This window comes from Asterias amurensis, chromosome 16 (genome assembly GCF_032118995.1).
Source record: "Asterias amurensis chromosome 16, ASM3211899v1".
In the NCBI taxonomy this organism is placed as follows: Eukaryota; Metazoa; Echinodermata; class Asteroidea; order Forcipulatida; family Asteriidae; genus Asterias; species Asterias amurensis.
In genome coordinates, this window is record NC_092663.1 from 10,987,941 (window position 1) to 11,004,545 (window position 16,605).

General features: G+C 37.8%; 2 protein-coding genes across 2 annotated transcripts in view; both read left to right on the forward strand.

Moving 5' to 3' along the window:
* The window catches only part of LOC139949104 (lanosterol synthase-like), a 35,899-nt gene extending 21,810 nt beyond the window's left edge, over positions 1-14,089 (forward strand). Inside the window, exons 13-19 of the mRNA XM_071947510.1 lie at positions 5,347-5,496; positions 7,476-7,572; positions 8,028-8,199; positions 9,229-9,309; positions 10,655-10,825; positions 11,925-12,003; positions 12,769-14,089. Of these exons, the coding sequence (XP_071803611.1) occupies positions 5,347-5,496; positions 7,476-7,572; positions 8,028-8,199; positions 9,229-9,309; positions 10,655-10,825; positions 11,925-12,003; positions 12,769-12,885 (867 nt within the window). The 3' untranslated portion in view covers positions 12,886-14,089. The remainder of the gene's footprint in view (positions 1-5,346; positions 5,497-7,475; positions 7,573-8,027; positions 8,200-9,228; positions 9,310-10,654; positions 10,826-11,924; positions 12,004-12,768) is intronic.
* Positions 701-2,002, forward strand: LOC139949307 (neuromedin-U receptor 2-like). Its single transcript, XM_071947724.1, has one exon. It carries the CDS (start codon positions 701-703, stop codon positions 1,856-1,858), a length of 1,158 nt encoding a protein of 385 aa, XP_071803825.1. The 3' UTR covers positions 1,859-2,002.
* Positions 14,090-16,605: the final 2,516 nt, after the last annotated feature.

The following is a 16,605-nucleotide window of genomic DNA, read 5'->3' on the forward strand; positions in this document are numbered from 1 at the left end:
ATCTTGACAAAAACAATACCTGTTCCAACCCCAGGTCGAAACAGCTACTTAGTGGCAATAGAAACCTTTGGAGCCTAGAGCAGCATTTGATAGTACAGATGTATAAACATTTTTTGTGGACAAACTTTACTTCAAAGAAATGTGGCTATTAATTTAAAAAGATGAAAGCTTTTATGCTCCCAAATTGCGGTAACATTTTTCAGATTGTGAAGGCTGAGGACTGGTGAAGTCATCTTTGCAATTATCTGCTTTTAAAGTAATTACTAAAACCAATAAAGATGTGTATAGTTGACATACACACTTAAAATATTTGTTTTTTTGCTGATAATCTTACTATGCTTTTTATAATCTTAATATGCTTTTAACAAATGGATTCACAAACAGCCCATTTCTTATTGATTTTAGTAAATGGCAAGACGTATAAGACACGTTTTGCATAATGGCCTCTCAGTTTCAAACACAAGAAATGTCAACCTGCAACTGACTACTAGATAAAGGAGAAAGACGACACCAGAACTTAGAGTGAATTTGTGAGGATGTGAGCCCACAGTTCACCTCATCACTCTAAAAGCTGTTAGGCCAGTTTCAACAATTAGACAAAAAATATCGTCTGATATTTACGTCAAGCTTCTTTTGAACAGAGCTGAAAACCTAACATAAATAGCTTTTGATCTTGATTGGATTGCAGCTAAACTTCACCATGGAACCGACAGAATGCAGTTTAAATGATACACTGAACCTCACTGAAGTCGGAGCTCTCCTATTGCTCCATAATTCTACAGACAAAGTTGTGATACCCTTTATTCTACCCACTATCTTGGGTCTGTGTATATTCTTCGACTTCATTTTTCTGTTTGTAATTTTTCGTGTTCCTGAGGTGAGGTCGGACACGACTGTATACTTGATACACTTGGCATTGGCTGACTTGTTGTTTATGTTCAGCTACGTGTGCTTGAACCTTCCGTCGTTTATACGGTCGTCAGTGAAAGCTCATTCCTCATTCACCCATCCTGTGGAATGCTGGTTGGGAAACGTGTCTGTATTGACCGGGTATGTTTCATCTATTGCACTGTTGACTATGATGTCATTTGAGAGATATCTTGCCATCTGCCATCCTTTGAAGCATCTTAAAATCCGTGGTCGTCAACGAACCCTTAAAATCGTTGCGTTCTGTTGGTTGATTGGGTTTATCTGGGGTGTGTTGTTAATACCTTTTGTTGCAATTCTGGGAAGACAATGTGTACGTTGGCCCGATGATGACTTCTACCAAATGTTCCCCTCAGCTATAACCTATTGTACACTAATAGACCTGTGGGCTTATCACTACAGTCAAGCCATCGTCATTATTCCCTGGTTCTTTTCAATGATTACCAACCTGTACATGTATGCACGCATCATACAGGTACTTAACAAACGCAGGGGTGCCAATGGTAGAACAGAGACAGACAGAAAAGCCGTGCAAATCCGCAACCAAGCTGCCAAAATGTTGATTGTCAACGGTGTGGTGTTCTTCATTTGTCAATCTCCATACATTTTTTTCATTCTCTTCTTCTGGATTTGTAAAGTAGCTCAAATTAACAATCCATTTGAGGTTTTTCTGTGGAATGGAGGAGGTTGGGTTTTTCTGTTGCCTCAGTACATCAACACCATTCTTAATCCTGTGATCTACGGGGTGACAAACAGGCAATACCGAGCTGCCTTTGTCCAAGCCTTTCACATGAAAGCCTCCACAAATAGACAGCAAAACATCCTACGACCAGTCCATGCAATAAGTCATACATCAACTATTGCTGCACAACCAAGTACAACTGAAGAAGGCGACAATGATACTCAATCTATGAAAGGGACCTGGCTATGAGTTGAGCAGAAGTGTGGGTTCAAGTCCTGATTGTGACACTTTCCACCCAGTGGTAAATGGGTACCTGTGAGAGCAGAGATGGTTCTTGTGATTGATTTAGCCGAGTAGCGCATATTTGTTGCAAGGGCTGTCTATCCCCAGGGGGCTGAGATGGTTTAAGAAATGAATTAAGGCCCATTGACCAGGGTTAATAATGTTGGAAGTGCTTTAAGACGCCCTTTGGTTGTGAAAAGCACTATATTAAAACGGGTTGATATTATTGTTATTGCAATTGCAACATTGCACCAATAGGTTCAAGAACCAATTCACCCTGTGCACCGTAACAGAGTAAACATCGATTGCCTCTAACCAAAGGTATCAAAGTGATTTTTGATTCTTTCATGAACATGTAACATCAATTGATAGAACTTGGATTTGAACAATGAAATGTTCACCAGCAGGATTCGAAACTGCAACCCCGGGGTACGTTACCATGACAGTGTGACAAGAGGAAATTGTGCAACCTGGAGATGCTGCCTGCACGTATGGAGAATGTGTGAACACTTTGTAAACAATGTGTTAACAATTTGTCTGATGGCACCCCTTATGATTTAACATCCTTATTAGCCTATACTTTACCTTATGGGGGTAAACATCTCGGGGTGTAGGGGGAGGGGGGGTGTCCTGTATGATACTTTTCCTCTACCAACTGAGGTATCTATCCCTAACAATGGCGGTCTTTCTCTTTGAACAAAATCCGTGTTTGGGTTGAAGCTATTCAACCTATAACCAGGGATTTCTCTCTTAAAGGCAGTGGACACTGATGGTAACGAAAAATGGGGAGAGGATGATAGTATAAAACATTGTGAGAAACAGCTCCCTCTGAAGTGACATAGTTTTCGAGAAAGAAGTAATTTTTGACGAATTTGATTTCCAGACCTCAGATTTAGAATTTGAGGTCTCGAAATCAAGCATCTGAAATAAGCACACAACTTCGTGTGACATGGGTGTTTTTCTTCTTTCATTATTATCTTGCAACTTCGACAACCATTTGAGCTGAAATTTGACAATTACCAATAGTGTCCAGTGTCTTGAAAGTGTCTTAAGATTTAAATTTACTCTAATCAATTAGTGATAACTGCAGATGTTTTTTGTCCCTAGTGAGTTTCTGTCTTAATACGACCCATAATCATGGTAGCAATATATAGTCTGTGATTAGGGATAATTAGATATTGGTAATTTTAGATTTATAGTTTGTAAAATACAGATGAACTTAGTATTTAACTTACTTGATTGCAAGTATCTCGTACAGATTTGCTCATATCATTGATGTTTTTATTTATAGAAAATAGTCGCTCATACATGTACTTTCACAAATAGAGATTGTTGTTATCCCATTCAAGTAGTTTATTACTTAATTTCATTCATAACTTAATTTCGTTCATAAAATTTTGGTTCAATAGGATCCAAAGACCCCATGGGGAGAAAGAAAATTCAGTTTAAGATGTGGGAGGAAATCCCAGAAAATTTGTTCGAGGGAAAACCCAGTGACGAAAATGACAAATTTTAAGAAATCTATCAGTATTTTGTAATATTATGCACCGACGTTAAGTGACGTCTAATGCAGTATGATCTGGAGTGGCTAGACCACAAGAAGATGATCCCCAACACAATCTGAGAAATGTTACTGCAGTTACTTTTCTCAGATTCAAATTTGGGAGCATAAAAACTGATATTTTTTTTTTTTACAATAGCCACATTTATTTTATTTTATGCAAGTCGCCAGACACACAAGCCCGGAAGGCCACTTCAAGGTGTGAGCTACAATTATTTTATTACAGAGGCAGTTGCCACTTACTCCTAGGGCTGAAACAGAGTTACCCCCTTTTACAGTCCATACGGATGTAGGCTTGGGTATTATCAATCCGAATTTTTGTGGATTGTTTTATTTCAAATTAGAATATCTTTCAAACCATGTTCAATGTAAGATTTTGTATTATACACCAAAGTAACCAGTGTAAGGCAGTGTATCGCTTTGAAATGTATGCTTTAGCTGATGACTTAGGATTGTGTATTAGTCTTTGAGTTTTAACTGTTTTTTAAAGCTATTAAATTAAAACGACATCCCCATCTTTGCCTAAGTGAGTCCGACTGGTGAAGTCCTCTTTGTATTTAACTGCTTTTAAAGTAATTAGTTAAATCAACAAAGAAGTGTTTAGTTGACATACACACTTAAAATATTTGTTGTTTGACGGTAAACTCACTATGCTTTTAACAAATGGATTCACAAACAGCAAATTTCTTATTGATTTTAGCATATGCCGAGGAAGACATTATATGTTGCATAATGGCCTCTTAGTGTTTAAAGCCATTGGACCCTTTCGGTACAGAAAAAAAAAAAAAGTTCACTGATTTACAAATAATTTACAGGGTTTACAGAGGGTAATGGTGAAAGACTTCTCTTGAAATATTAGTCCATGAAATGCTTTACTTTTTGAGAAAACGGTAAAACAATATAAATTCTCGTTAACGAGAATTACGGATTTATTTTAAACACATGTCATGACACGGCGAAACGCGCGGAAACATGGGTGGGTTTTTCCGTTGTTTTCTCCCGACTCCGATGACCGATTGAGCCTAAATTTTCACAGGTTTGTTATTTGATATAGAAGTTGTGGTACACAAAGTGTGGGCCTTGGACAACACTGTTTACCGAAAGGGTCCAATGGCTTTAACACAAAAATGTCAAAAACAAACGTCTTTTATGAATATGTAACGTCAATTGATAGAGTTTGGTTGTGAACAAAGAATAGTTCACCAACAGGATTCAAACGTGAGACCTCGGGTTACCATGCCTGTGTGACAAGAAATACTGCACCTGGATATTCTCTAGAGTGTCATGGACAAACTAAAATATTTGAATTTGATTTTCGAGACCTCAGTATTAGATTTTGAGGTCCCAAAATCAAACATCTGAAAGCACACAACTTTGTGTGACAGTGGGTGTTTTTTTCTTCCATTATTATCTTGCAACTTCCAAGACCAGTTGAGTTCAAATTTTCACAGGTTTGTTATTTTGTGCATTTGTTGAGATACACCAAGTGAGAAGACTGGTCTTTGACAATTACCAAAGGTGTGCAGTTGTCATTTAAATTGATTTCCTCAACCAAAACCTGGGCGTAAGAGAAGACCCCTTGAGGTTAAACTCCACAAACTTTACTCTCATTTTATGTAAATTTTCTGTAAAACATTTCTGTAAAACATTTCTGTAAATATTATTTCCCCTTATATTATTAAAGAACTTTGTTTCAAGTTAAAGAATTGTGTTCATCCTGTTGATTTATTTGAGTTCATTTGACGCGTATGTCACAAAATTACCCTTCATGTAAATCATTTTGACAGATCTTATATTAGTATTTGTTTATTATGATTGGTATAACAGCAAACTAAATAATAAGTAAGTAACGGTTGTTACAGCATATGACTCTGTTGTTGTGTATTACTTACAGGGTGGGTACCCATTCAGCACGCGTGACTGCGGTTGGATCGTTGCTGACTGTACTGCAGAGGGACTCAAGTCTGCGCTGATGATTGAGCAGCGATGTCCATTTCTCAAGGACCACATCTCACAAGAAAGACACCAAGAAGCTGTGGATGTTGTAAGATAAAACTTTTTTGTTGTCTTAAAAGCACTGGACACTATTGGTAATTACTTAAAATAGTTGTTAGCGTACAAAACTTACTTGGTAACAAGCAATGGACAGCTGTTGATAGTATAAAACATTGTGAGAAACGGCTCCCTCTGAAGAAACGTAGTTTTTGAGAAAGAGGTAATTTCTCACTCAAATTACTTCAGCAGAAGCCTTTCTATTATGCATCTGAAAGCACACAAATTACATGTAGTGCAACAAGGGTGTTTTTTCTTTCACTTTTCTCTCGCAACTTTGACGATCGATTGAGCTCAAATTTTCACAGGTTTGTATTTTATGGATATGTTTGGATACACCAAGTGAGAAGACTGGTCTTTGACAATTACCAATAGTGTCCAGTGTCTTTAAAGTGAAGGTATACATTTAGTAATCATTCTAAAATGAATGGCAATAAAAACTTACTTGGTTAGAAGTATAGCAGCTTTCGTATGTATAAAGCATTAAAGGAACACGTTTCCTTGGATCGGTCGAGTTGGTCTTTGAAAAGCGTTTGTAACCGTTTGTTATAAAATGCATATGATTAGAAAGATATTTCAAAAGTAGAATACAATGATCCACACAAGTATCACTCGTTATTGCGTGGTTTTCTTTCCTTTTACCTCGTCGACTACCACGGTCGGCCATTTATGGGAGTCAAATTTTTGACTCCCATAAATGGCCGACCGTGTTAGTTTGCAAAGTAAAAGGAAAACCACGCAATTTCGAGGCAAATTTGTGTGGATCATTATATCCTACTTTTAAATCATCTTTCTAACCATATGCATTTTATAACAAACGGTTACAAACACTTTTCAAAGACCAACTCGACCGATCCAAGGCAACGTGTTCCTTTAAGAATCATTTCACTTTGAAGTGCTGTGATTATGGACAAATAAATGAGTTTTTATCCCAAATTTCAATCTGAGAAGCTTTCTAGCAGGTAAGTCCCTCGATTGTTCTTCCTGCGCATACAGAATTATTACTCCGGATTTTCAGCCATATCTCAAAAACACAACTACCTTTTAATAGGTTATTGTATATGTCTACATTTGTATAAGAATAAAACAGTTCCAAAAAACCTAAGCTATACTTTCCCTTTAAAACCCCGCCCTTCCCCCAAAATACCTTGAAAACCAAGGTTAAGATTGATTTTGTTTGAAAATGTTTGAAACGTTTGTATGGTGTTTGTGTAGTCAAGCAGTCTAAAGCATCTGACTCAAGTTATGCACCTTAGTCATCAGAGTGGGGGTTCAAATCCCTATCATGACGCTTCTGTTCTTGTGGGCAAGACACTTAAAGGAACACGCTGCCTTGGATCGGACGAGTTGGTCTATAAAAAGCGTTTGTAACCCTTTTTAATAAAATGCATGGTTGGAAAGATGTTTTAAAAGTAGAATACAATGATCCACACAAGTTTGCCTCGAAATTGCGTGGTTTTCCTGTTACGGTGCGAACTAACACGGTCGGCCATGGGAGTCAAAAATTTGACTCCCATAAATGGCCGACCGTGTTAGTCGACGAGGTAAAAGGAAAACCGTGCAAGTTCGAGGCATGTTTGTGTGGATTATTGTATTCTACTTTTACAACATCTTTTTACCCATATGCATTTTAAAAACAGTTACAAACACTTTTCAAAGGACAACTCGACCGATCCAAGGCAACGTGTTCCTTTAATCATAATTGGCCCTCTTAACCCAGGTAAAATGGGAGCCCAAGGGAGATATAATAGATTCTCATCATCCAGGGTACCTGAGATTTGTTATGTGAATTCTGTCCCCTATGTTGGAAAGTAGCTTGGGCTGGAGGGGGATTCAAAAGAGGGCGCTGTTAGAAGAAGTTTGTTCGCAGTTCGCCGACCCAAATGGGGGAGAGAATCTCCTGTAACACCGGTACTGCATGCTCCATTTGTTTACATAAACTGTAAAGTCCGTCGTGTTTATTTATCATAGATGCTGAACATGCGAAATAGCGACGGCGGATTTGCAACGTACGAGACCATGCGAGGGGGCGTAATTCTTGAGAAACTTAATCCATCAGAAGTCTTTGGTACGTTTATTTATGGTCGTCAGTTTGAAACACAACAGGCTGTATACAAGTTAATTGTCTTAGTCATGCCTTAGAATGCCAGACAATATTTTAGTTTAAAAAATGAGTATCCAAATTAGTAGCTTTTATATGAAAATGAAATGATGGATTCTGAGTCCTGCGGGAAGAATAGAACACCAAGGGCTACCCTTTTGGGATTCGAACCTTTGAACAGATGTTTCATACACTCGAGCAGATGTTGTAAACAGCCTGCCCTTTGACTGTTTGACTTTTTTTTTACATCTGCTCAGTGAAAAACAGGTAGTTATTATTTTCTTCAGATATAATCAAATCCTACACTTTGACCTATATATCTTCGACCAACAAAATACAGAGCACTTTGGTATGCCCTAAGGGCTGTGATAAAGCGCTATTTAAGAACCTAGTATTAGAATTATTACTACTGTTATTTGCAGGTGACATCATGATAGACTACACCTATGTAGAACTCACCTCGGCTGTCATGCAATCACTCAAGAAGTTCAGTGACATTTATCCCGATTATCGCCAAGCGGAAATCCGAGCTACATTGGACCGTGGGCTGTTGTACATCGCTGATAAACAGAAGCGGGATGGATCATGGGAAGGGTGCGTTAATATTTTGTCAATATTTTGGCTAAAATGATTGTCCTCTGCCAAACTATATTGACCTTATTCACCTACATGTAGGCCTTATTTCATGGCTTTCCCCTACCGCCGAATTCCGCACTTACATGTATGATCATCATTCTCCACTTACTGTGTGTAAGCGCTTAATTTCTGCGCTACCTGTGTAAGCGAAAAATGGCTAGTAATGTGGAGGATGCACCTGCTATGTGCTTGACTTAAGCGTGGAATTCCCTGCAACGGTAAGCAGATCCATGAAATTGTGCCCTGACACCACTGAGGCAATTTAGTCATGGTTGCACCATTTTTTGAGTCTGTTCCTCTTTGTTTTAACGTGTCATATGAAGTGTAGAGGTTTACACAATGTAGGGGCTTGAACTACTATGTGGACCTGCACACGTCCACACAGTGTTGTTAACAGTACTAAAGAATAAGATAAGGGTTGGGATGTGTATAGAACAAAGGAACGTCCACAGATGTGATGCCAACATAGAGCTGTGTGTGTTATTCATAGAAATGCTGAGAAGGGCATATTTTGGGCGACGTGTGCGCCGTTGTTTTTATGCGCACCATGTCCTTACATGCAAAGTGATGTAATGTGATGTCAGTGCAATGTGTTGGTAGACCATACCACCTAGGTCACAAAATGAGTGACCTTGTGCATTCCATAGCATTTTCTGGAAGGCAAGACTGGTCACTTGAAAATTTTTGAAGTCGTACATTTCACATCACTGTGTAAATAACATATAATATTATAAAGAGCTCTTTTAGGGGGGGGGGAAACATAATGCCAATCATAAACTGCCCTTTTCACAAAATGTGAGAATTGTTTGTTTTCCTGCATTGAGCTGTGTGAACTTTGTCCCTCCAGAAAGTCGAAGCCCTATGGGTCTTCATGATAGGTGGGTTGGATGCCATGAGAAATGTTATCGTCAAATTCAGATGTAGAGGCCCTATTTGACTTCATCATTTTACATTGGTTTCTTCTGATATTTTAATTTTTGAATTTAGTTCCTGGGGTGTTTGCTTCACTTATGCCGCCTGGTTTGGTCTGGAAGCCTACGCCTGCATGGGATACAGCTACGAAACATCGTAAGAGCACCAGTTTGTATACATACTAGTTTTTCAAAGTGGACACTTTAGAGAAACCATTCATATCTGTATAATCGTTACAAAACACCCGGACACTGCTATAATGTTGCTCATTTCTTTAATCAAATTTTGTCAGTAAAAATGTCAACAGAAATAACTTGAAGCAGAAATTTTAGTTTTGTGTTTGAAGGATACTTTGTTAATAAACTACTTTGATCTCCTAACAGTAAGCATCCGTCCATCATTACTGAAGTAGGCATCCGTTCGTCATTACTAAAGTTTTTTGGGGGGGTTGTCCTCTCTCTTGCAGCTGCGGCTGTGGCTAAGAAGTCCGATTCTTGCATGGCAGTCTCTGCCACAGTTGTTGCAAACAAATGGGGAGGGGGGCTAACACTACCTTGACTTTTATATCTGTTTGGGGCTGGTCACAAGGTAATTCTTGTCTTGGCTTCAAACTGTATCTACAGTATAAATAGAAATCAAGGTTCAGGTACAAATTCACAGCCAAAGAATTGTATGTGTTCTTATGGGTGTGTACAAGGTATGTTTTTTTTGGGGGGGGGTGAATTCATGTCAGTAAGACATTTGCGAGTTAGATTTCAATATTGTCTGCTCCAATGACTTGCTTAGCGCGTAAATTCAAATTCTTCAGACTCTAGACTATGATAGAGGAGGGAAGGAACCATCTACAATGTAGCTCTCAGGCATTCTACTTTTTAAACTGCACACCACTGTGCATCATAATCAGCACATGAGTTTTTATTTTGTTTACCCGCCCTCAAATTTGGACAGCGTGCGCACAAACCTCACAGTGCGATATCTTCATACATGAAGTCTGCACTATACCTGGAAGGAGAAGAAGACAGTTGCTGTGTCAAATGATTCAGGACAAGCCTCAAGATGAGCAAACCCTGTTACCATTGCGCCATACACATCCATTCAGAATTGTGGATGGGTGTTCACCGACTCTTACGTAACTGCAGAAATGCTTGCCCCAGTCATGTGACATAGCAATTGTCTTGATAGTCAAGGAGTTCAAATTTTAGGCAGTAACTTGTGATCAAGTACCTCATTGTACGTACCAGACAACATTAAAATCTAACTCGCAAACGGCTTATTGGTAGTACAGTTGGCGAAAGTCAAAAGGTCATGGTGACCTGTTAGTGAACTCAACCTGTTAATGAAAGGAGGGGCTCTACATGCAGTAGGGGGATTAGTAGGGATTACATATAGTATGGGCGGATCTATCCAACGGTTCTCATGTTATTTAAAGTGCTTCACGCTAGCTACTGCTATTTTGAACAATGCAGGTTAACTCACAGGATATTTCTTTTTTCATTTTTAGTACGGCATCCAGCGAGGTAAAGAGGGCGTGTGCTTTCCTCCTCTCTCGTCAGATGGAAGATGGAGGATGGGGCGAGGAGTTTGAATCTTGTGAAGAACGTCGCTACATCCAGAGTAAAACCTCGCAGGTTGTCAACACGGCATGGTCTGTACTGGCACTCATGGCTGTCAGGTTAGTGAAGGGGTGGGGGTATGATGGCTGTCAGTAGGCCTGGGTGACTAGTGAAATTTACTACTCGACTTGTCGCCCTCAATTAGTCGCGACTTCGACTCTTGTCACGACTAATTTGTAACTCTCAAGATGCATTGTGGCAATGTTTGCCGCAGGCGTAGTATCGTACAATTTAAGCTATAGCACTGAAGAGTTGTGTCACTGATGTCTGATTGTGTTTTGTAAGTAAATTATGTTGTCGTGAATAGTCTCGCGGGACACAGTTAATTCACAAAACAGGTAGTAGCGACTATTTTTGAAGTAGTCACAACAGTTTTGTCAGTAGTCGTGACAATTTTTTAGCAGTCGACTGATCAATCAATAGTCGTGACTTTGACACTAATTGCACTAGTCGCACAGGCCTAGTCAATTGACAATTTGTAACTACTCATTAAGTGAACGGAGAACCACAATTTAAAGACACAAAGACAAATTTACTGAAGCGGAACTTGAACCTTGAAACCTGCAGCTTTTTGTGCCAAGCTCATCCAACTAAGTAATTATCTAACCCTAGTATTGGCGGCCTCCCTATTAGTCAATATCTTTGTTTGAGGGTGCCAGTCAGAAAGCCTTATAACAGTTGGCTGCTGTGAAGCGAGAGATCACTGCCAAGTTTTTCCAGCAGCTGAGGGATCACCTTAAGGGGATGTGACCTTTTCTTTATTCAACCCAAAAATACTTCAAATTTACCCAGTCAGTTTTCCTTGTAGTTCATAGCTTGATATTTGAAACAAAAACAATAACAAAATAGAGAGACTGCTTTAATGAAAATAGAGAGACTGCTTTAATGAAAATAGAGAGACTGCTTTAATGAAAATAGAGAGACTGCTTTCATGAAAATAGAGAGACTGCTTTCATGAAAATAGAGAGACTGCTTTCATGAAAATAGAGAGACTGCTTTCATGAAAATAGAGAGACTTCTTTCATGAAAATAGAGAGACTGCTTTCATGAAAGCTAGATGGCTCAGTTGGTAAAGTCCTGTATTGGGGGGGGGGGGGGGTTTCAAGCTGAAATGGATGCCTTTTGCAAACTGCGATATATTTCCCTCAATTTTGCCAGATTTCCAGAGCGTGAAGTCATCGATCGAGGCATTCGGGTCATCAGAGACAGGCAGCTGCCGAACGGGGATTGGGCTCAGGTAAGAGGTCATGACCTTTCACCTTTACAACCTGTCCATTCTTGGTATCGTCAAACAACATTTGTACCCAAATGTTCTATTAACACATGGTTGTATGGAGACTCTTTGTGTAGGGCGAACAGAGGGAATGCTTTGCTTGTATGTCAAACAGATAAAACAAAAGAAAAGTACCACTTTCTAAAATTCAGCAAAAAAGTCTAAAAGCATTGCACACAACTCCTTGTATCCGTATTGCATACTGTGTATCTGTAAAATTTATGTGCACTGCTTCTCGTGTATTTAAATTTTTAACAGCGCATGAGGGACAAACATATTTTAGGTCTTTACTCTTATTCTGTCAAATTTTTTCTTCTTGCTGTGCCTGAATTTTCTCCACTGTTTTGCCCAGATTTTGTCTCATCTGCTCCCTGGCTTGCATGTCTGTGCACAAACATATGCAAAAATTATCTACAGTCTTACATGTTTGTGAAACTCTTTCGGTGCCCGCTATTTTGTACATTTTGAACATAAAATGCCCAGCTGTTTGAGCTCTTTAATTTATTGCTTAAGTCTTTCGCACACTTGCTAATTTGTGTTGCTTTATCCCAAAGTCGGCTGTAGTTCTTGAGTGATACTGCCCTTTTGTGATAACATGTTTAGTTTGGGTCGTACTACGATTGAGGACAATTTTGAGTGGAAAACATAGAACCTTTGCACTGAATATGAGAAATGTATATTTTTGATTTAGCATGGAATTTTATAAAGGACTTTTTGGATGTTTTGCAGGAGAGTATAAAAGGCGTGTTCAACAAGTCATGTGCAATCAGCTACACCAGCTACCGCAACCTGTTCCCAATATGGGCTCTGGGTCGATATGCAAGGATCTACGGTGACGATGCATAGAGGTATAGGGATGTACAATCATGTACCCTTAGCTAAAGCTATGGCTTGTTATAAATCATTCAGGGGTCCACTTCACAAAGAGTTAGGACTTGTCTTATCTCGAGTTAGGCAGGACTAGCCTTAAGTTTTTAATATCTCCTACCAACATGTAACTCGTTGTAAAATTGACATCTGGACCTTCATAATGTCCATGTGACATTACATGTTTACAAAAGAGCCATACGCCTTTCTTAATATGTATGCATGAGGTACGTCACAATGCTAAACCCAAAACGAGGCTATGGGCACAGCCACTGCAAGTGGTGGCGAACATGCTCCCATAGCTTCATTTTGGGTAAGAATTATGACGTCATGCATAAATAGTAAGTGAGGCGTATAGCACCTGGACAGGCACAATTTGTACACAAAAGAAAACAACATTTTGAATTTTCATGGAGATTGTACTGTTTGATTTTTTCAACTTTTGATATGAAGAAAGGGGGCTCATCTCAAAACGTGTTCAGCTGTTTCCTATAACTCTTGTATTTATGTGGATGTTGGGGGCTATTGGTCAATCTGCGCGATCAACCGATCGCGCTGCAGTATTGAAAGATCTATTGGTTGCGCAGCAATCGGTCAATCGCACAACAATCGGTCGATCGCGCAACATTCGGCAACGAACATGCGCGATCACCCGATCGTGCGGGAATGGCTCGGCGCGATCGGCCAATTGTGCAGGAATGGTTTTGCGCGATTGGCTGATTGTGCAGGAATGGTTATGCGCGATTGGCCAGTTGTGCCCAACATGGACATTGTGACAGCAAGTTTAAACATTTCCCATGTGGCCAGATTACGGTACCGTGCCTGCCAGGAAGTGCCATGGACTGTATGAAGAAAAAACAGAGGTAACTTGTTCTATATATTTAATGTTGCGGAAGTATTCAAAATTGTGTCAGCTATACTTCCAGAGGTAATAAAATTGTGTTAAATTAGGTTTAGTTTTGTTCATAAATTCTGAAAAATAATGCAAGATTTACCCCCTTGTGATTCCATTTTCTCCTGTTTAAAGAAATGTTTTAAGGCAGGATGGTAATTTGTATTTATTTATAAAAAAAAAGGATCTGGGTATAAGTGGCATTCAAGATTTTAGTTGAAAATTATGTAATACAATTTTTAAATATTGAATAATTAAGTAATAAAAGGTGCATCTTTTATTGAAATTGTCTGCAAATTTTCTCATCGTGCTGTTTCAAAACAAAAATTGAAGGAATACAATGCTTACCCCCTACAACGTTTCCCATTTTCCCCGAAAAGGCAAGACATTTTTTCTAAATTTTTACCCATGAAATACAAGTAGTTTTTTTAATTTTTACACCCAAAATTAAAAGTTTACCCCTTGTTATTTTTCTAATTTATACACCCAAAAAGCAAGGCTTACCCCTCATAATTGTCATTACACCAAAAATGCAAGGCTTGCCCCTTATATTTTTCACGTTTTTACACCCAAATATTTTCCACATTTTTACACCGAATATTTTCCACATTTTTACACCAAATATGCAAGACTTACGTGAAAATGTTCACAAGGCTATAGCCTTGTGAATTTATCAAATTTTACATAAAAATGTTCACAAGGCTATAACCTTGTGAATTTATCAAATTTTACATGAAAATGTTCACAAGGCTATAGCCTTGTGAACTTGATCAAATTTTACATGAAAATGTTCACAAGGCTATAGCCTTGTGAACTTATCAAATGAAAAATCTTGTGCCTTGTGAACTTGATCAAATTTTACATGAAAATGTTCACAAGGCTATAGCCTTGTGAACTTATCAAATGAAAAATCTTGTGCCTTGTGAACTTGATCAAATTTTACATGAAAATGTTCACAAGGCTATAGCCTTGTGAACTTATCAAATGAAAAATTTTGTGCCTTGTGAACTTGATCAAATTTTACATAAAAATGTTCACAAGGCTATAGCCTTGTGTACTTGATCAAATTTTACGTGAAAATGTTCACAAGGCTATATAGCCTTGTGAATTTATCAAATTTTACATGAAAATGTTCACAAGGCTATAGCCTTGTGAACTTATCAAATGAAAAATCTTGTGCCTTGTGAACTTGATCAAATTTTACATGAAAATGTTCACAAGGCTTGTGTACTTGATCAAATTTTACGTGAAAATGTTCACAAGGCTATATAGCCTTGTGAATTTATCAAATTTTACATAAAAATGTTCACAAGGCTATAACCTTGTGAATTTATCAAACTTTACATGAAAATGTTCACAAGGCTATAGCCTTGTGAATTTATCAAATGAAAAATCTTGTGCCTTGTGAACTTGATCAAATTTTACATGAAAATGTTCACAAGGCTATAGCCTTGTGTACTTGATCAAATTTTACGTGAAAATGTTCACAAGGCTATAGCCTTGTGAATTTATCAAATTTTACATAAAAATGTTCACAAGGCTATAACCTTGTGAATTTATCAAATTTTACATGAAAATGTTCACAAGGCTTATAGCCCTGTGAACTTGATCAAATTTGATATGAAAATATTCACAAGCCTTGTGATCAAATTTTATATGAAAATGTTCACAAGGCTATAGCCTTGTGAACTTATCAAATGAAAAATCTTGTGCCTTGTGAACTTGATCAAATTTTACATGAAAATGTTCACAAGGCTATATATAGCCTTGTGAACTTATCAAATTTTACATGAAAATGTTCACAAGGCTATAGCCTTGTGAATTTATCAAATTTTACATGAAAATGTTCACAAGGCTATAGCCTTGTGAACTTGATCAAATTTGATATGAAAATATTCACAAGGCTATAGCCTTGTGAACTTATCAAATGAAAAATCTTGTGCCTTGTGAACTTGATCAAATTTTACATGAAAATGTTCACAAGGCTATAGCCTTGTAAACTTATCAAATGAAAAATCTTGTGCCTTGTGAACTTGATCAAATTTTACATAAAAATGTTCACAAGGCTATAGCCTTGTGTACTTGATCAAATTTTACGTGAAAATGTTCACAAGGCTATATAGCCTTGTGAATTTATCAAATTTTACATGAAAATGTTCACAAGGCTATAGCCCTGTGAACTTGATCAAATTTGATATGAAAATATTCATAAGCCTTGTGATCAAATTTTATATGAAAATGTTCACAAGGCTATAGCCTTGTGAACTTATCAAATGAAAAATCTTGTGCCTTGTGAACTTGATCAAATTTTACATGAAAATGTTCACAAGGCTATAGCCTTGTGAATTTATCAAATTTTACATGAAAATGTTCACAAGGCTATAGCCTTGTGAACTTGATCAAATTTGATATGAAAATATTCACAAGGCTATAGCCTTGTGAACTTATCAAATGAAAAATCTTGTGCCTTGTGAACTTGATCAAATTTGATATGAAAATATTCATAAGCCTTGTGATCAAATTTTATATGAAAATGTTCACAAGGCTATAGCCTTGTGAACTTATCAAATGAAAAATCTTGTGCCTTGTGAACTTGATCAAATTTTACATGAAAATGTTCACAAGGCTATAGCCTTGTGAATTTATCAAATTTTACATGAAAATGTTCACAAGGCTATAGCCTTGTGAACTTGATCAAATTTGATATGAAAATATTCACAAGGCTATAGCCTTGTGAACTTATCAAATGAAAAATCTTGTGCCTTGTGAACTTGATCAAATTTTACATGAAAATGTTCACAAGGCTA